We start from the raw sequence: 21,836 nt of genomic DNA, 5'->3' as shown, positions 1-21,836 counted from the left end.
AGTGAAGCAATAAGAATCCCCCCTCCCCCTGTTTTTCAGAAAGTCATTTTCTGAACCTCTAGAACAAGTATACGGATTAACTATAAAATAGCAACTAACACAGTCATAATTTGACAACAGTGAACAGAAAACAGTGATCAATCTAAAATTTTGCCTTCAGAAATAAATCTAAGGAATCAACTAAAATGAGCAAAGCAAGTGATAAAGAGTATGAATTGCAAGCCCTAGCCCTCTGGTTGCATGCAAAGCCTTAGTTAGTTCAAGAAATAATAATCACAGTCAAAACTGAGGTCTTTGGTATACTTCTGAGTTCAACATAAATACCAGTTCTGATAAAAATAAATATCATATTTCAATGTTTAACTCTTCTGTAGTTCTTTCAGTTTAATAATTGAAGGCCAGTTAAATTTAATTAGTTTAGTTTCATTTAGGATTCTATGGCAAAGAGTTTAGGGAAGAGCCACTCAGAGTCATCTTGTAAGGAAGATGGGTGGCATAAAATTAGATGGATGGATGGACGGATGGATGGACGGATGGATGGATGGATGCTTGGAAAGAGATGATCTAATGGTTTGCAGGAACTGCCAGATATGTTTAATTTCAAAACCAAAATTGGAAACAGAACCTAGAATTCTAAACAGCACAGAACTGTTATTCTAAAATGGACAGGTATGTGACTGATAAGGAGGTACAAGATTTTCTACTCATGCATTAGAATCAATCAACATAATGATGAGCTTTGTTTAGATCAGATCTATCCAATTTGTGGCCCATGAGTGCATGCTGCTCTGGACAGCTGGTAATGTGGTCCCATATTATTTTGAGATTTATATACATTAACTATGTTATATATTTTATATGCGGCCCAAGATAATTCCTCTTTACTCAATGCGGCCCAGGCAAGCCAAAAGGTCACACACCCAAGGTTCAGATAGCTAAAACTGAGACAAATTCAAATAACCCAGTAGAATAGAGAACTGCTCCCTTGGGCGTGAAATCAATTGTCAATTCTACCAAATGTCCTTTTCTAAGTCACAAAACCCATTGTCAGTTGAGAATTATATATTTACATAGCCAGAGTCTTTGTGGAAAGTATATTGGAAAAATAAAAACATAATTTGAAAGTAAGAAATTGAAAAAGGAAAAAAAGAATATAATAAATAAATGACGACATATGTTCCAGTAGTCTTCAGTAATGGCAAATATGAAGAATGTGCTCTGAATATTATTGCTGCAGCACATTTTAGAAAGGGAGTATCAGGTAAAGTAGCAGCCCTCCCAGTCTGAATACACACACTAGGAAGAAAGAGTGGGCTTCTGCCAAATTTCCTTAATTTTGGAATACTGTGAATAAAGCTCAACATAGGTGAAATATCTACATGGGTGGCCAACAGAAAGTTCATTAACATTACATTTTACCTATCTCACTCTTCGTATGAAAAAGATATATGGACTCTGAATTGTGGTATTTAATATTAGCTTGATACTACATAATCAATTATATTTAAAATATTTATTGAATGCAATTGTATTTATCACTCACATTCTCTATCTGCCTGCTGCATACGTGTATCTTCCTCCTGAAGGTATGTCTGGAGATTTTTCAATACCTGGATTTTTAAATTTACTGAGCAGTTTTTATCAGAGAGAATATTATTATACAATGTCTTCACCTCTTGTTCAAACATTAGACCTGGGTGTTGTATGAAGGCGAATCCTGAGGAAAATAAGAAAATGCAACTGAATAAATCTTGTTGCAGAGTTGAATTTTTAACTTTATATATAACTTTCTACCACAGGAAATGCTATGTTTCCCTGTATTTATTGTCTCCTTACTTATACAAACATTTTAATAGTATCCTGCTTCAAAAAACTTCAGCTTTATTCATAAAGTAACAGAATTAAGAATGTCAAACCATGTACACATAAACGTAAGTTACAAGAGCAGCCCAGATTCATTGTTACTATAAAATACCCACTGGAGTATTGTAGCGTTAAAGGTTTTGCAAAAGGGCAAGCAAATTGAGGGCTTCCTATCCCTTATGACCGAAAATATTCTATAATCAGGTGGATGCCACCAAGAAGGGATGCTTCCAGGGCCGAAGTCTTCTTGTCTCATATGGAATTAAGATCCATAACAGAATTTTGGGGAGTGAACACACTTTGTAGACTATGCTAGTAAGAGTAGATAATGTCATAGGTGCATAGGTGTTAGGCTTTAAAATAAAAACCAGTATATTCAATGTGACCTGTATGTTTTCCGGTAGCAAATGCAGCAATCTTGGCATAAGTACAATGCTACTCAACACGTTTATGTTATCAGTCAGTCTATTGCATTTTTAAACTCTTGTGGTTTGCAATAGCATTCAAGGGCATCCTCATGTTAAGTGGATAGCACTTGTCTAAGTTTGGGGTGATGGTGGTTTGAATCACTGTTGCAAAGATATCTTCAATCCAAAGAACTTCTCAAACAATGCAGCAGCTGAAACTCTCCTGGCCACAGCTTCCATATGCTGAGCATGTCCAGGAGAACCATCAAGACACAGATCTGATTTTATGTTTAATCCAATTTAGTGACTGAGATCAAGCTGATTTGATCACAACAACTATGTGTGCATGGATATAATTTTCCTTTGATCCATCCAGTCCCCGTGGCCTGCAGAAATTGGATGAGAACCTCTACAGCTTTCCTAATGTATAATTGAGTATCATCAATATACTGATGCAGAATAAACTTTCCAAGTCGTTTCATGTAGATTTTGAATAGTATAGGAAAATACTGTAAACACTCACACTGGAGAGACCAGGAGCACAAATGACCCTTTTGCATTAACACCAAACAGAACTTTCTACTCTAGAAGGAGTTGAAGCACCATAAAACAATGTTTTCTGCTAATTCTCATGCAGTCTAGAATAATACAATGGTTGATAACATAAAATGCTTTTGAGAGATTTAATAAGATCAGTTGAGAGTGTCTTCCCTCCAACCAACAAACTTCACTATGTGACTAATGCTTTTTTCTATCCAAAGAAAGACTGATAATCTGTTTCCTCTGTAACTCAAGCCCCAGAAAGGGAAGACTGGAGATAAGGTTAGCGATTGGATCAAGAGACAATTCAATTCAGGAAAGAATACATCACTACCTTCTTCAAGGTATATGACATCTCTCCTCCTTTAAACAGACATTTATCACTCCAGAATACTGGTGCACATACTATGACCAACTACTGGAAAAAACCAGTGCAAGGCTCTGGCTCACAGGTGGCACAGCTCCTGTTATAGAGAACTCTGCTCCTTATCTCTGGAAACTTAAAACAATCCAAAATGGTATGCAAAACTCTGTCCATTTGGTATATAATTTGAAGAAATGTGAACAATTTTATCTTTGACAAACCCCACAAAAATGTCACATTAGCTAATGGTTAGATCTTCTTCCACCTCTCTATCAAAAGGATATGGGCAATCCTAAACAAGGCTATTGAATGCAAATCTGCAGATGCAATAAGAGCAGACAAGTAGAAACAGTTTGCCACTATTATTACCATGGTGTAGTATCAAACACGGACGTGTATCTGTGTTTAGTTAATTCACTCTTTATGTTTTCCACCTAGTACTACTCTGGCCATCTCTTGAGCCATCTCATTTCCCAGAGCTCTTTAGAATATCAAGAAGTCCTCCAGGACATATGTTAAAGCAGAAACCACTTAGTGCCAATTTGCTAATCACTCCAGAAACACCAGTTCTAATATGTTATTGCTTGTCTGCATCAGGTGACAAATAATGTGGAACAAGCATCTGATCTTTATAGAGGCTATTAAATCCTGAGCCCATCTAGAATTCTCACCCAAAGATATGGAGACTGAAGTCACTTCAACAATAAAAGCCTAGATGATTTCAATACCAGTATCAATATAAAATCAGGACCTCAAGAAGGCAGTCACAGCAGCATCTCTAGTCACAGTTAAAGGTCTCACAATCAATTATTGCCTCAACTCCACCCAATTTCAGTATTGGGGCTATGATGCACAAAGAATAGTGGTGAATAAATCTTGGATATGGTAATTTCCCCATCCCTTCCCAACCAGGTTCCTATGAAGTAAGACAAGTCCACACATGCTCATGATGAATAAATGTGGTCTTACTGAATACAGACCTGACAATAACCAACAACACTGAGATCACCTAGGCATAGAAGAAAGGCAGGGCCAGAAGTGGGGACTAGCAGAAGTGCAGGCAACCTTTTTCTTGTAAAGATTGTTCCAGTACTTTGTGCTATACCTGCAACTGCCCACAACTGCCCATTTACATTTTATAGTTATTGCAAACTGCACAAATACAAAATTATTAATATGTTTTAAAAAACAGAACTATACAATATTAAGCTGCATCAAAGGCACACAATTAGATATACAAAAATACATGCTAGCAAATTTGCATCAATTTTCCTTTTCTGAATATAGCCCACTTGCTACAGACTGTTACAATAATCCAAACTATATCAATAAATTATCTTGGAATGTTTTATTGAAGTAGCAGTCATTTTGCAATAATCACAAGCAGCCGGTGGTGGGTTGCCCCCGGTTCGGACTGGTTCTATAGAACCAGTAGTAAAACTGGTGGGAGGCTCCACCCACTGACCCGGACGTCATCAGAAGCGATCTGCGCATGTGCAGAAACTTCTGCATATGTGCAGAAGAGAGCATAAGTGAGTGCACATGTGCACGATGCAAACCGGTAGTAAAGGTAAGTAGAACCCACCCCTGCAAGCAGCTACTGATATACATAATAAGTATTTCAAATCTGATGTAAAATCTTACCTAGACCAATGATGGCTTTTGTTTGTACCTCCTCATCTGAATGCTTGGTAAAATACATTAACAATTCAAGTACTTTATCCTTTATGTTAACCTGTTTAAAGAGGAAAAGGGTACAATAATTAAAAAGTAAGTCAAGGAAAGTTTCATTCCCATTTAAAAACTTTTATTAATATCTAAAAACAAGGAAAAAAACAGAAATCCAAATATACTTTTAAATATTGTATTACCTTGCTGTTGCCTTTAAAATCTTCTTGATCAAAATCAAAATGCCGACATAGAGCTCCAACAGTAAAAAGGGATCTTAGGAGTGCTGGTTTATTTGCTGTAAGTATAGTGCTATTTGGATCTTCTTGATGTTGACTTTTTAGTTTTGAAAGTGCACCTAAATAACAAAACCTATTTTATAATGCTGTTTTCATAAACATTGAATATCTTTAAAAGAATATTCATTAAAAAATTCAAATATTTAACTTACCATAGTATCTATTAAAACAAGCCCATACAAATTTAAAATTCTGTGTGACTTTGTTAACAACAGCTCCAAGACAGCTAACACAATGCTGCACTACCTAGAAACAAAGAGAAAAAAATATTGCAGAGTAATGGAGAAATCAATGCTTTGCTCTTATTTTACAGATTTATTTAGACATCAAGGCCATCATAAAAATGGTATACTATTTATTTTTAATTATTTCTATCTTCTTTAACAAGTAGTTTTGTTTACTTGTAAACAAAAATAAAAATATTGTTTTACTTAAATAATATCCAAGTAGTCTATGAATAATTAAAATAAAAAAGTGAATTATATATTTTTATATCCATAAAATCAACATAATGACTACAATTTCAATGTTCCCTTTCAAATATAGCATTTTCCACCGCAATAAAAAAGATGATTTTTAAAGTAGAAATTAAACCTTACTGTCATGCCATATTTGATTATGAGCTTCATGAGATCTTCTTCCATCGTAGCAAGGAAAGTCTCACTCGGGTGTTCCATCAGTGGCACTACCAATTCTAAGATCTTGGCAACATTGCAGATCACCATGAAGTCATTTTGGTTCTACAGAAAATATTGCATTCAATTAATGATGTCTATTGTGATCCTTTACTATATCATGAAAAGCTCAAGTTCAACATTAAAATAAAGCATCCATGCTACTGAATGATACAACACCATGGAATAACAACTGAGCAGTCACAACTTGTGTTCATGATCTAGTACCTTTTTTAGTGTGCAGCTCTCATTACTCAAATCTAAGAAAATCTGAGAGGGCTGACAGACTGGATTATTTCTATCCTACTTTTGAATCATTTAAATGATGAAAAATGGGATAGAAATGTTAGAATGAAAATAAAAACATACAAAACATAGAGACACAAAGTTGGAAATGGCAATTAAGTCAAACCCTTGCTCAGTCCAAGAATCCAAATGAAAGTAGTCCCAGAAAAAAGTTTCTGTTTGAACATCTCCAGTTTCCACATTTCCAAACCCACTACTCTCTGGATAATCAATTCCATTATCAAATTGTTCTTATTGTGTAAAAATACTTCAAAATAAGTCATTTAACAAGCAAATTTAAAACCTAAAACAATAGATGTAATAAATTCAAAAATAATTTTAAAGGAGCTTATTAAACCACAACAACGAGAATGATAAAAGTTAAATAATAGAAGCAGGCAACTAAATTGTCTCAAAACAGATTTTACTGGTTTCTACCCACACATTAATGTTAACTTCAGCTGAAACAGCAACTATAAAGAGAAGCAATCTGGATGTGTTAATACTTACACTGCATTTAGTTGTAAGATATGGTTGCATGGTCATAGCATGTTTGACCATTAACTGAGGCCTGATTTTGCTGAATAAAAATAAAGTGGTTATGCAAGCTACCAAGCGACTTGAATTCACACCCTTGTTGTCAGAATCTGGAAAAGAAATATCATTATTTACATAGGCCCACACAAATACTCATCTACCAATCAGTCATTAATCTAAATGGCCAGCTGAATCAAGTCTCTCAAGTGAAAATATTTATAGTGGCCTGATTATGTGCAGCATCCCATTGTGCTTCAAAAATAAATGGTTCCTGACTGGGAAAGCATTGGGCACCACATAGTTCCTTTATCCTTTCATATGCTTTATAAGACACTGTTTATGATAGCCCAAACAGAAATATTATTGATCAGGCCAAAACCTGATTCCAGTCTTAAAGCTAGTACTATTATCATAGATTTCAGACATTTTTCAGTCTTAAATGACCATGACAATATTTTAAATAAATAAATAAATCATATAGCAATAGAAAACATTATATTCAAAGAACCAATATTATTTTTCCAATATAAATTAAACAGTGCAGATTTTAATGTCTCACTTTAATTGTGATCCTTTGTATTATAATAATACAAACTCATCTGGACAGATCCCATTTTCTCATATTCCTCTTCAGAATGACCCCAAGGAATCAAAAAGATAATTGATGTTTGACATAACAGTTCCTTTTAACTTTTAGCAGAAGTACCGGGTACCTAAGTGATTGAACTCCTACTTTCTTGGATGACAGCAAATCATGTGATCTAGTTTTTTAATACTATATCCTATTCCTGAAAGCTTTCCAGTTGTGTACTGTGGCTAAGAGGGTGAGGCAGAAACACCAAGAACATAATTAAAGAATGAAACAAAATCTGGATGAGATTTGGCCTTCCTTTGCACTACAATTCTGAAAAATTATGCAATTACTTCTAGTTTGTCCATTCATAAAAGATAGCCTTTCAAAGTTAATAGGAATGTGGTCTTAAGATACTGTCATACATTACATCAGAAAAACTAATATTTCATTTTCTAAAATGGAAGATATTCAGGGTAGGATATATTAATATAATGTATGACTGTACTATGAAGTAGGGATGCTAAAATGGAAAAAAACACTGGGAAACATAAATGTCAAAGGTATATGGTCTAATCTGGTCAACAACAACAAAAAAGTGGTTATTGTTTTCTGGAACTGATGAATTTCTTAATACAGATGGCTACTGCTCTGAGAGAATTGTGATATTAGAAGATAAGATTAGAAAAAGAGCCAGTTTGGTCTAGTGGTTAAGGTACCAGGCTAGAAAGTAGGAGACTGTGAGTTCAAGTCCTGCCTTATCCATGAAAACCAATTGGGTGACTTTGAACTAATCATGCTCTCTTATAGCCCAGCCCACTTCATAGTTATTGAGTGGAAAATAGAAGGAAGATGTGTTGGACATGTTTGTCACCTTGAGCTATTTGTAAAAATAATACATAAAATAACCAAATAAGTTGTGATCTCAAACAAGGCTGAGATAAACCATCATGCCATGCTGTATTGAGCATTTCCTCTTTTGAAATTGTGGTGAAAGGAAAACCCCTTTATCTAAGGGTGCGCTCTCACAAGAAAGTGTCTAAAATTCATTATAGTATTTATTCCTTCTGTCCATTAATATTAGTGATCATTTTGCTTTAATTTTTTAAAGAACTAAAACAGTGAAAAATTAAGTCTCTTAAATTGCAAAGAAAAACTTTTTCTTGATGGAAATAGACTTATTGAAAAACGTTTGCCTCTTTTGGAAGTATTTTTCAACCATCCAGAAATAAGAGAATATTTGCTGCCACCCAATGGCTTGTAAGAAAGTTGTTTCTTACTTCCACAGGAAATCTACTGGCTTGTAAGTAGGAGTACAATGCAAGCATTTTTTGTAGAAGATTGGAGAGATTGGGTGAAGGTTTTCTTTTCTTTTCCTTCCTTCTTTCCCCCCTTCCCTTCCCTTTCCCTTTCCCTTTCCCTTCCACTCCGTTCTATTAATTCCTTGCACTGATATAAACTTCAATGTCTCTGAGGGGTTAATCTGTTTGTGGCTTTTAGCAAATTAGGTAGATTTGTTTATGCAGGAGTGACATTGTCTAAATGCTTTAATGTAAGTTTGCTCAGAAACGCTTCCCTACTGATGTTATGAGAAACAGAAATAAAGGAAGAGACAGAAAACAACAGGTTTAAAAGAAACAGAGGACAAAAGATAAGAAAAATCTGTGCACACAAAGAAAGGAGGAAAATAAGTGTCTTTAGGTAAAAATAAGATAAAAATACGCTACCAACAAGCTATTTTAATAGTATATGATTGAAATGGTTATAGATGCTTTACCTGCCAAAGATTCTTCATACTTCAGAATATGTTCAACCAAATTGTCCACAAGTTGCGTACAGGCTTTCTTGACAGGCTTGTATGAAGCATCCTCTTCTGATTTTAGCAACTGTAAAATAAACAGAATATAATCTTTTGTAAAAGAAAATTAAAGACAGCATCTAAGTGGATATAACAAATATAAAACACTAATTTGAAGTAATAACGGACAACAGATTACCCCAAAATACATTTTAAGGAAGACTTACTTAAAGTGTTAATTTAAATTGATTTTTGTTTAGAAGCTTAAACAGTCAATAAATATTTATCAAATAGTACATGCTATTCTAAAAAAATGTGAAATAACTCACTTTGCTTGTTATTCATGTGTATATTCATTTACTGATTATCATAAACCTGGGCTACAAGCCTTAAAGCTGTTAAAATGATTTATAACTGAACTAGGATATATCCCTTAATAAATATGTAAAGAAAACTAAGCTAGCCAAAGAAGCCTTTAAGAACTAAGAATAATATTTAAAAAGCATTAATAAGTAAGCAATATGAAGAAGATATACGTCCAGGAAGTAACGCAATTCATTTTTGAATTATAATAATGTCTTGACTAACAGATGGAGGCATGTCAGCTTTCCAATTTAGAACCAATATTTCCAAATACATTGGGGGAGAGATTCTTTTCATTTCTTTTGTTTGATTTACCTACAAACCAGTAAGGAAGTCATTTTTTTACTGATAATGGGACCTCCTGAATTCTTATTAGATTTTTAATTGACCTTTACACTTTGTATTGATAAATTTGAATAGCCTTTTCCTATTTGTTACTGAAAAGCTGCATCAATTCTGTTTGAAAAAAGATAAAAATAAAAGGTATTTGAATGAAATCAAGGTCCAGAATATCTGAATCATTACGTACATTCTGAAGAAGCTGTTCAAACCAATCATATCCTGTATCTCTACAAGCTGCAACCTATGAAAAAGAAGTGTAAAATTTATTTGTGAACAAATTTATTTAATTGTTACATTTTGAGTTCACATATTAATACACAGAGAATATCTATAAAATACATCAATTTCTCAGAAAGCTGTTCATAATCTATCAAAACCACCAAATTAGGGGAGAGAAACCTGTAATTTTGAACATAGAATGCTAAAGTAATACATAGTACGACAAATGTTCCCCCAGCCCCCCGAAGCTTGGTCTATGCACATATCAATACTATTTTCATAACACTATTTTGACATTTAACAGATTAAATCTCTATTGAAGCATTTGTACATCTTCAACTTTCATACAAAAAAAGTTAATTGTTTATTCCTAGTAAACAAGGAGTCCAAGTAAAATGGATTCTTTTCAAGAATCCTTAAATTAGGGTCTTAGCTGAACTTGATAGCATTATATAATGCAATTATATATTTTTTTCCTCTCATGCTATTCCAATTTTTCTCACTAATTTTTAAAAATCCAAATACTATGCTACAAGTTTTATAAACACAAACCTATTGGGAAACTTAAGTTCTACATCATATTAATCTAGCCAATAAAAACAAACATCTTTAAAATATGTTGATAAGTGCCTAAAAGCAGAAAAGTCATTAGCCACAAAGATTGGATACACATATTGTGCTAAATCGTGGTCCAACTATAATTTGTTAGGCAACACAGCATATAACACAACTTCTTAGACATAGTGGCTGGGATCAGACACTACCCAAACACAAAATCCAACAAAGCACAGTGTAAAACAGCAGTACATAATGCGTACTTCTCCAGATGTTGGCAGACTGTCCTTTTTATCATACTTTGCCCTTTGCCAGCTATTTCGAACTAATGAGAGATACAATCCAATAAAATCTCTACCCTTCTTTTATCAAATAGCCAACCTTTACTTAGCACATGTGGCAATAAAACATTTTTTTCAGAATTTTCAAAACCCAACCAGAAAAATGAAATATTTGTACTACATGTAGCCCTTGCCCTATAATATTCATTCAGCAACCATTTGAAGTTATGACAGCGCTGAATTAATGATGAATACAGCTGGTCCTTGGTGTTCCAGCTAACCCAACACTCCTGCAGTCATGTGATTCTGAACTTGGAGCTTGGCAATTCATTCAAATGACCACTTGACAAGTGCCCCATCATCAATATTTGCAATCTTCCCTGCCAGCTTCCCTAGAAAGTCAATGGGGAAGCCAGAAGGGAAGGTTACAAATTGCTGGGGCACACATTCTCCCACAGCCCCTCTATGCTCATGCTGCATTGGCCACCTAGGCAGCCTCCCTGATCCTCTATGCTTCCCTCACACCCTCCCCAACTCACATCCCCATGTAAATTTTATGACCTGTAAGACATTTCTCGTGCGCCCCCTCATATCCTCAATGATCTGCATGGAGCTTGTCTCATACTTCCTTGCTGATCCTCTCTCATACACTCCAACACCCCAGCACACACTGCACTTCTTATGTATCCCCTCACCTGCATGGTGATTCTTGCGCTCCCCCTCCTTCTCTCCCATGTGGTGCCCCTTGAATTCCCTAACCCTCTCCAATCTGTACCACGCCTCTAACACATTCCCTAGCAACCTCCCCAAACTAACTCACAACCTTCCCATACCTCTCATGCATCCTCCCTGTCCCATTCCTGCACTCCTTCGTTCCTTCCTTGATCTAAAGCAGCCATTTACCTGTCTGTGGGTCTGGGACTTGTAAATTCCTGCCAGCTTCCTCAGTGATTTTGGTTGTGCCAGCAGGAAGCTATCTCATCTAACGACTGTGGGATTCAGTTAAAAATTGGGACTGTAGGAATTTCTGTAGCTAAGCAATGCTGTCACATTTTACAACTGCATTGTGTCCACTCCCAATTGCTGTTGAAACTCATGGATTACTTGTATTGCATTTGTTTGAGTGACACCAATAAAGGACGCTTGTGAACACAGTTAGACATAAGTGTTTACTGCAACTGAAATAGTCCCATTCATACCACATCTGTGATGTTCAGGATTTTTCTGGTCATAGCTTCTTTGTCATTATGTGGGGTTGGAGTGAACCATAATTTCTGGAATGTCTCATTTACCAATTTCTGTAAATAAAAATATATATATTAAGAAAATTAACTTGTTAAACCTTAAAGAGAAGAAAGTATAAATTTCAATAAGCAGCATTATTACCACTACTAGCCAAGCTATAGTAAAGTAACATTGCTCACAAGAGCTCAGCTCAATTTAATGTGAATGTACAAGTCAAGAAAAAGTAAAATCAAAACAAGCTATAACAGAAGCAATACATGCTGCATTTTTGTATACCTTAATGCCTTCTTCATCATTAACTCTGCGAATCATTTTCACACACATTTCTGTAATTTTGGGAAAGGTTGGTTGTTCAATGCAGATATCTCTAAGAATCTTTATTACTCTTTTTCTGACACTAATACCAGTATCCTAAGGGAGGGAAAAGAAGATATACATATATTTTCTATAATTTACAACATTGCATATTATTAACTAAAAATAAAAAATAAAAAACAGATATAAAAACTTTAATAGCAATCAATATGAGAGTTGCTACATTATGGTAATATGGTGCATTTATTTTTTTAAAGTTTCTGCAAACGACAAAGTTCTCCTAATCTACCATAATAAAATCCAAGAAGTTTGGATTAACAAAAACTGTAACTGTCTTTCAAATTTCAGTCTATAAATGCTCATACATAACAGAGGAAAATATAAAACTATTCATACCAGTATTCGCTCAATCAGCATGTCATAATACTGTTCGGCAAGCTGTGGTCGACAAAGAACAAACCGGCCCAGTAACTCCACAGCTGCTTCTCGCACACTCGTGGAATTATCCATTAACCGTCCATGAACACCTCGTTGCATATCCAACTATAAACAACAAGCAAAATATAAATGCACATAAACAAAACCAGAAGAAATGTATGGTTAGATATTGTCTCTCTCTCTTTTTTTCTTACCCTGGCTAGAATGCTGGGGTCTACAGCAACTACTTCAGACAAACACTTCATGGCTTTTGTTCGAACAGCTATTGCATTTTCACCAAGCACACGCAAAATCTATTAAAAGAAAATAGCATTTGTTAATCACTGCTTATTACTTTCTGAAAACAAAAATGCAGTGGAAACATTCCAAGATTAAAGCAAAATGAAAAGTCACTATTTAGTCATCTGTCATAACCTTGCAAAGAGAATTATAACAATAATTTGACATCAATACTAGCAAAATCTTTGAAAAGCTAATCAAGGAGTGGGCTTGTGAACCCTTAGTTTCTAACAGTTTATCAGAATCCAGCATTGATTTGTTCAAAATAGGTGCCAGACAAATTCTATTGTTTTTTTGTAGAGGGCTGACATTTCTTTGACAAGGTGATTAGATTAGTAGATCAAGGAAATATTGTGGATGTAGCATACTTAAAGTTTAGTAAGGTATTTGATGTTAGACCATAGACTCCTTAAAAATGTGAGATAGATGATCCCACTATCAGATAGTTTCGCATTAGACTGAACAACCATAGCTAACAAATGATCCTTAATGGGTTTATGCAGTGGTGGGTTGTCCCCGGTTGAGACCGGTTCTATAGAACCGGTAGTAAAACCGGCAGGAGGCTCCGCCCACCGACCCCGATGTCATCAGGAAGCTTCTGCATGCATGGCCCTGTTGCAAACCAGTAGTAAAGGTAAGTAGAACCCACCCCTGGGTCTATGTCCACATAGAGGGAAGAATGCAGTGGAATATCACAGCATTTGATCTTGAGCCTTGTACTCTTTATTTTCTTCATAAATGTCTTAGTTAAGGGAATAGAAAGGCTGTTCATAAAAATCTACGGAAGATACAAAGTCTGAGGTGAGGGGACTGCTAATACCCCAGAAGAGAGGATCAAGATTCAAATTTTTCCACTTCTATTTAGCTGGGTAAGATCATCCATTGGCATGGTATAAGTATCATTAATATAAGGATGATGCATGTTATGCTTCTCTACCCTGGCCAATGAAGTGATACTTCAAAAAAAAAAAAATTGCAACATCTGGAGGCTGCAGGAGTCCAGATGGGGAAGAACAGATTTAGACTTAATCATACTAAGACTGAATGCTGTGGGTCTTAGCCACTCCCCCCCCCCGCAAATGTGGTGATCCTCCATCATTAAATATAGATACGGTATCATTCCCTCAGACAGACAAGATACACAATTTGAGAGATCCTGGCATCTGCTTTTTAGCAGATGGCAGTTGCAGCCAGGAAGGCCTTTGCACAAATCCATCTGATCTGCCAACTGCACATGTTTTTAAAACGTCCAGGTGCAATTCAAGGGTCTGTACTCTGTTTACCACTTACAAAGTCCTACATGGTACAGGATTATTTACAGAACCACTGGGCTTTAATTTATCTTTGCCTGTCCCATAAGATCCAATAGGGTTGACATGCTTTGAGTTTTTTCTATGAAGCAATACCACATGATGGGATGGGACCTGCCAGCGGTGAAATCCACTTACCTTAGTTACTGGTTTGGAGCGCATGTGCGCTATGCATGAGAGTGCCTCTTCTGCGCATGCGCAGAATCTTCTGTGCATGCACAGATGGTTAAAAAAGGGACGTAATGATGTCCTGGAGGGTGGGCGGAGCCTCCTGCCGCCAGGGCTACTGGTTTGGCGAGCCGAATAGAACCGGGGGATTTCATCGCTGGGATCTGCCCTATGGAACAGCCCTCTCAGGTTGCAACAGGTTGTAACCCTGATGGTCTTTTACTAGATTTTGAAAACATGACTTTTGAGCATTGGAGAAAGTTGTTACATGCTCTAAAGCAGGGGTCCCCAACCCCTGGTCTGTGGTCTAATGCCGGGCTGTGGCCCATTTAGAACTGGGCCGCACAAGTGACGGGGAAGCGCACAAAGCTGCATTTGTGCAAGCAGTGCATGTGAAAGTGAAAGCATCCCCTCTCCCCCCCCTCACCGCCACTGCTGGTCCGCAGAGGAGGAAAGGTTGGGGACCGCTGCTCTAAAGGTTAAGAGAATTATTATGGTTGATCTCAACTGTATTATATTTTTCCATTTTGATTCAGTTATTTTTTGTTCACTTATTCTTAATTCAATCCCCAAAATCTCAATCAAGTTTGGCAGGTGTATAAACTGATTAAACAGAGTCCAGATGGGGAAAAATATTGGTTGTCTATGTCTGGTAATTCATTCTCCAAGAAATATACACAATCACTTTGTTAAATTCAGATTATATTTATGACTGCTATAACAATAGCAAACAAGATACAGCTCACATCCCTAAGAATAAATGCAAATCAATAAAGATGAAGTTCATGAAAAGGTGTTATCCTTCCTTATCCTTTTAAGACAATGATTCAACTGAATTACCTCATGTATAGAATGAATTACATTTTGGGAATGTATGAAAGGCATGCAGGATAAATAAAAATGTTCATGTAACTGATAAAAAGAACGATGGAAACAGGTGGTGTAATCACAGCCTATTAAATACCTATACTCAACAATGAACAGATATTGCACATTACTGCATAAATGCTTGGAATCAGGAAGCAATCCTCATTTCATTAAAATTTCCAGCAGAGTTTACCTGTGTCAAATAAATATCGAAGCTCTGGGCAAACGGCCTCATAGAGGCCAAATAGCGTACAACCAAGCAAGCATCTTCATAGTCCACAGTATCAGAATTTATCCTGTAAAAAAGTTCCACATAGTTACTTTAGACTTTAAGAAAAAAAATACACCAACACAAGAAAGCCAAAGAGCCTTAAAATAAATAAACCTGTTTTTACTGAACTCACTTTAATGTACTGAACTGAGATGGTGCTGTTCTAATGATTTTTCGAAGGAATTTTTTACGGCTTTCTGCTCGGTGCATAATTTGTCCTGTTGTCTCAACCTCTTTTGAATGGTGAGTTCCTTCAGATGAATCTTCATCCTTCTGAGACTTCATTGCTTTCTCAGTCTCCATAGTGGTATCCCGAAACCACTGAGCTATATAAAATTTCCGAGAAAACTGGTATAATAGAACCATGTATGGGAACAAAGAAAAAAGTCAGAGGCTGTTCAATTAAAAAAATGTTTTCAACATTATTTCTTGTTCCACTATTTTTAGATTAAATGTATGTGCATCCATATATATATAGATGTAATTTAATTTACATAAGCCAAGTTGAGTATTGTGTTATGGGAAATGAAAACTGGGCTATAAATTGCTCTAATAATTATTTACTGGTTTAAAAATATTAATATAATTCAAGAGAGCTGCTACTAGTTAATGTAGATACAGGTAATCCTCATCTAGTGACCATTCAAAATTATGATGGACCTGCTCAGCACTACTTATCAACAAAGTTCTGTAGTTCCAACAGCAGCATTAATACCCCAGTTATATGATCGCATTTTGAGTGCTCAGCAACCAGTTTGCAATTATGACCATTTGCAGCATCCCATGGTCATGTTACCATAATTTTCAGCAGTTTTTGTCAGTTTCAAGCAATTACTTCTGGTTTCTAGTAAAATACACCCATTGAAGAAAATGGGTTTTCTTAATGATTACAGTGTTTGAAATGGAGTAGTGCTCACTGGAAATAAGGCAAATTCCTAGAATCACTGAATTGGAACTTTCTACAAGAACAGCAGTGTTATGTATTTTACAGGTTCTTGATTTTTGACCAGTCATTTAAATGATCGCTCAAAGTTACGACAGCCTTGGAATGGGTGTTTTATAACGTGTAAAGCACTTCCAGACACTATAAAACATAGTGCTGCCCGCATGGTCACACAAATACATTTCATGTGCACTTACAACCAATTGCCAAGTGTTCCATGAAGATCCGAGCTCCATTTCTGTAGCCCAGTTGAGGCATTCTCTTCTGCATAAGGAAGAGTGCTGGAAAGCTAGTAAGCGCCAATGTAGAAAGATTTCTGGCCTTCAGAATGATGATGCTTACTAGCTTTCTAGTCCAAGGAAGACTAGAAAGCTAGTGAATGACTTCATTCTGAAGGCTAAAAAGATTTACATTCTAAACCCTTTAGAATGATCACATTCAGTAGTTTTGTAACTTTCTCTAAGATTCCTTGTTTTCTTGCAGACGTTTCATTACCAAACTAGGTAACATCAACAGCGCTAGTCCTCATCAGGTGGTAGTTATCATGATTGTTTGGGAGGCCCTTTCTCCAAATCATACAATTTGGAGAAGGAGCCTTTCAACAATCATGAGAGTGGGGCTCACTTGCAGGATGGCACAATGCAGCCTCAATAGGAAGGCCATGTCTCTCATTGGCTAGGCTGCAACTGCAGAAAAAGGCAAAGAAAAGTGAAACCAGGCATGGTGGGTTAGAGGGACCAGGCTCAGGTCACTCTGGTGTTGTGAGACAGGGAAAGGGCCCTTTCTTCGGCACTCCACTTAACAACCCACATGATTGCTTAACACTGCAACTGGGAGAGCTAGGATGGAGGTCATTGAGTAAAGTGGTCATGTGAATGTCTTGCTTAATCAGCCATTGAGATTCCAATCCCAATTGTGATAATAAGTCAAGTACTACCTGTATCGTCTTTTTATTATTATTTTACAAAATTAAACAAATAAAAATATAAATACATACAATTTACTGAAGTGTCAGTAGAATCTCAAAACTCACAAGCATAGCAAATACAGAAAACAAAAGTGAAAAAGATCCGAAAATGATGCTATAAACAGAACAAATGCCAAAATCTTAATTATATTGTTCAAAGTAATATAATTAGATATTTGCAATCTGAAGGTTATTTTGAATTCGCTTAAAAAATATGCAATTTTATAATTGAATGGTACCTTTTAGGACTGTGGAATAATCAGGATAATCAAGAAAATAAGCCTGACTTGTTCAAGTCCTGCCATATTCATGAAAGCCAGCTGGATGATCTTGGGCTCTCAGTCCAACTCATCCCACAGGGTTGTTGTTGTGGGGAAAATAGGAGGAGGAAGGTGTAATATGTTTGGCACCTTGGGTTATTTGCAAAAATAATGAAGGTGGGATATAAATAATCAAAATAAATGAAAAATAATAAATGTCTGAAGCCTCCTCCACAGTAGGCTCAAAAGTAGATGCAATAGACCCAAAGCCCATCAAAGTGGATTGTCTGAGGCCTTAGTAAGGTGCAGTGTGAAAGGAAAATACCAGCCTCTTTTTAAGTGAATCACAACAGCAGAACATATATGAGTCTAAAGACTCGCTACCTAGTTTTATTGAGAAAAAATATTTTAAACCAACTTTTATTCTAACAACCTACCACTAATGATGCATCAGTTTCTGTATTTTCTTCCAAATAATCTAATAATGCCTTTTGCAACTGTTGGATTTCATCTTCACCTCCTGAGACCTATAAAACATAGAAATATACTTTTGACATTCTTCCCAATATCACAATAAGTAAGACTAAGATGGTTATGTATTCTAAACCTGCTTCAAGATACTCCTCAACACAGATAAAATAAATGTTGCAGTCTTGAAATTTAGACAGCCATAACTTGCAATCACTGTTTAAATTTCAAAACTGCAACATGTTTTTTTACCTGTGTTGAGTTAACTTATGGCAATAGAGGCATGTTTAGAAATTTAGAGAGACATAACTTGCAATTTGGAGCATGGTGGCTCTTAGGATGCTAGACTGGAGATTAGCAACCCTGTGTTCAAGACCCAAGTGCTGCTGTGGGTCAGGGTGAGTTCTTGTCTTTTACTCCAGCTCCTGCCAGGGACATAAAAGGAGCCCCTAACTGGGCATCCCTTGGGCAACGGTGATGTCACTGGCTAATCCTTTCAACCAGACAGAGCCTCAGTGCTTCTGACATGAGTGCAAACTTGCAACCTGTATTTCATCTCTTTTGAAAAAAATTGCCAATATTGTTAGAAATGAATCTTCCCTCTCTTACCATTATCCAGGCTCAAAGAAATGCTAGTAATGGTTGATGACTCTTAAAGCTTGGAATGAAATGTCCTTCTATAAAGCTTGAGAAAGGGGACAATTTTAAGGAATTGGCAAATATTGCAGCTAACCTTATAAATGAATTCTGTTAATGGTTGTTTCACCAGTTCATAACAGAAGTAGATTACATACATAATTGGACTACCTGAAGAAAGTTGCTTATAATACATTTATGATTTTAATCAATGATACAAATGAGATATTAGAATGCAATATTAATTCATTTTTGTTCATTAAAAAAAGGCTCAAAATTAGTCTTTCCAGTACTGCAGTTGCCCTAAAAAATGAGAATAAACACTCATGAATTCAATCTATTTGCCCATGATATTTAAAGAATCAGAGAAAAACTCCACGTATTTAACAAAGTTATATTGTGATGGAATGAACAAAACCTATCAACCTGATCACAGAAGTGAGTTTTTAGAAAATAGGTAGGTTCTTTTCACATCCTGATTTTTCATGAAGGGGAAAAGAAGGTTGAAATGAGCTAAAGAGATGGCAAAGCCAGATGGGTGACCTTGGGCTAGTCACTTTCTTTCAGTCCTAGGAAGGAGGCAATGGCAAATTATTTGTAAAATCTTGCCAAGAAAACTGCAGAGGCTTGTCTTTACAGCTGCCAGGAGTCAAGAATGACTTCAAAGGCACACAAAAAAATCAATACTCAGAATCTTCCTGTTTTTGCTTGATTCCTTAACCCAGGGTAGTGGTTAAGGCAGGGGTGGGCAATTGTGGCTCTTTAACAACCTGTGGACTTCAACTCCCAGAATTCCTGAGACTGCCAAACTGTCTCAGGAATTCTGGGAGTTGAAGTCCACAGGTTGTAAAAGAGCCACAATTGCCCACCCCTGCCTTAACCACTACACTAAACTGGCTCTCCTTTCAATATTATTACTGTTAAATTAATTGAAATAAGAAACATCAAAAATTCTCTACTAAGAATAATTCGACAACGTAGATGTGTTACAAAACAAAAGAATAATACAAGTACAAAATAATTTGTTCCTGCAACACATATATTTAGACTTGTGCTACTTTTTATTATACTTTATTATACATCTTAGTAAAATATTTTTATTACAATGATTATTCAAACATTATTCAAACATTTTTCCTTAGAACCAAGGAAAGGATCAAACCTGTTTTAAAATTCGAGCTATAGATCCTTGATCCATTTTGCTAGTAACTGCATCTTTTCTCAATCGTGCTGCTACAGTTCCAAGATAGTCAAGTGATGCCACTCTCAAAGCCATCTCTGTTGATTTATTACTGAATTGATGAACCTAACAAAAACACAACACTTTTGTCATACCCATTTTCTATCCCTCAATATGCTTTGTACATTGCCTTACCTTTTCCAAAAAATATGGTAAAAAGCAGCTTTACAAGATTATGCACCCATGTCCAGGTTGCACATAAGAACAAGCAAACTTAAAAACCACGGTTAGAAATAAACATATTCTTTTTTATTACCTGCACAAATGCTACTCTGGATGAAGGTTTGTATCTTGATGCATCTTTTGAAAGTGTGTTATCTAACTGATTAAATGTTCATAACAGATTAATCAACACTAGGAATCTAATTTCTTATAAAACTGAAATAAATTCTATAAACATAAAAATTTAAAGATGTTGCTTTCCAATTAAAATTGAATTGCACACCAGATTTATTTTTTAAATATGAAGTTATTTTAGATCTCAAAGTATAGTTCCATCATATAATTTAGCCATTCTACTAAGGAAGAGTTCAAACACCTTTTTCAATGAGAAGTATTAATATTCTTATCACTGCTAAAATATAGGAAGCTAGTTCAGGATAGGTAAATAAAATTTAATAAAAAAATATCTTCAGTAACATTTAGTAAAAATGAAGTTGCAGGGACAGTTCAACTTTCAAGATTTTCTAATATAAATTCTAATTTTCTAAAATTGGGCATTTGGTTGAGGATTTCTACATTGCCGCCAAATATGAACAAATGACCAAGCTTGCTCATTGCATTTTTTTATATTTTTTAGAAAATGAATTATTTTGGTGATAAATACACCTACATACAAATACATAACACTGGAGTAATATGCCAACAATAGGACTTCTTGTAACAATTTTCTGTGAATACAACATTGGAAGTAAATTTAATATTAACTTAAAGTTCCATTGCTACATACTCTTTATTACAATGTTCAAATTCTGCATCTATTTAATCATGCAGTCTTTGATCTTGTATTTCACTAATACTTTATCAGTCAAATGTAATAAGTTGCATGTTAAAAGGTTTTTTAATTAAGTTAATTCTCGCACTATCTTCCCAATCAAGATAAATTTAGCTTTTTTTTCCAACTAGAAATATTGGCTCTTATACATTTACAACTTGGTGAATAACTTTGTTTAATAACTTTTTGTTAAATAAATTCCTAAATATTGAACCTTTAATTTACCCATTGTTATAGTTCTATGAGTGTTCATGTGCATTCACAAAACTCACTTTCTTTAAATTTATAGATTATAGATATTCTGGGATCTGGGGCTGCTAAGATAAGTGTTAGGAATTAAGAAAAAAGTAGAAGATGCACCTATAAGAATGCATACCGAGACTGAGCTTCTAACCAAAAACATCTGAAGTCCAGAATGCTACACTAAATTGTGATGAAGAACAAGCCTTCGTTAAAATTCAAACTTTTTTTAAAAAAAAAATCCATATACTTACCAATAATCTTCCCAGTAAACTAAGTAGCAATTCTGCAGCTGGCCATTCTGGTTTATTGACGGTGGAAAGAAGATCTTGAACAAAATTCTCAAAAAGCGGTCTATAATCCTCTTCACCTTGTTTACTACCACATCTGATGAAAAAAAAATGAGAATGGGAAGCATATTAAACACAA

The 21,836-nt window shown here is 35.4% G+C and overlaps 1 protein-coding gene across 5 annotated transcripts in view; it reads right to left on the bottom strand.

Annotated features, from left to right (window-relative positions):
- Positions 1-21,836, bottom strand: part of NIPBL (NIPBL cohesin loading factor) — a 162,790-nt gene that overhangs the window by 12,367 nt on the left and 128,587 nt on the right. For all 5 annotated transcript variants that reach the window (XM_034442384.3, XM_034442383.3, XM_034442385.3 and 2 more), the window contains 17 exons: positions 21,662-21,794; positions 20,096-20,239; positions 18,267-18,356; positions 15,793-16,007; positions 15,582-15,684; positions 12,959-13,057; positions 12,723-12,869; positions 12,288-12,422; positions 11,966-12,064; positions 9,899-9,952; positions 8,986-9,094; positions 6,611-6,747; positions 5,741-5,881; positions 5,294-5,387; positions 5,046-5,200; positions 4,819-4,909; positions 1,544-1,717 (listed from right to left, as the gene is read on the bottom strand). In XM_034442384.3, coding sequence (XP_034298275.1) covers positions 1,544-1,717; positions 4,819-4,909; positions 5,046-5,200; positions 5,294-5,387; positions 5,741-5,881; positions 6,611-6,747; positions 8,986-9,094; positions 9,899-9,952; positions 11,966-12,064; positions 12,288-12,422; positions 12,723-12,869; positions 12,959-13,057; positions 15,582-15,684; positions 15,793-16,007; positions 18,267-18,356; positions 20,096-20,239; positions 21,662-21,794 — 2,120 coding nt within the window. The remainder of the gene's footprint in view (positions 1-1,543; positions 1,718-4,818; positions 4,910-5,045; positions 5,201-5,293; positions 5,388-5,740; positions 5,882-6,610; positions 6,748-8,985; positions 9,095-9,898; positions 9,953-11,965; positions 12,065-12,287; positions 12,423-12,722; positions 12,870-12,958; positions 13,058-15,581; positions 15,685-15,792; positions 16,008-18,266; positions 18,357-20,095; positions 20,240-21,661; positions 21,795-21,836) is intronic.

Source organism: Pantherophis guttatus, chromosome 2 (genome assembly GCF_059756535.1).
Source record: "Pantherophis guttatus breed Tessera chromosome 2, ASM5975653v1, whole genome shotgun sequence".
In the NCBI taxonomy this organism is placed as follows: domain Eukaryota; kingdom Metazoa; phylum Chordata; class Lepidosauria; order Squamata; family Colubridae; genus Pantherophis; species Pantherophis guttatus.
The sequence above is the reverse complement of the archived record's forward strand: the minus strand, read 5'-3'. Positions and strand labels throughout refer to the sequence as shown.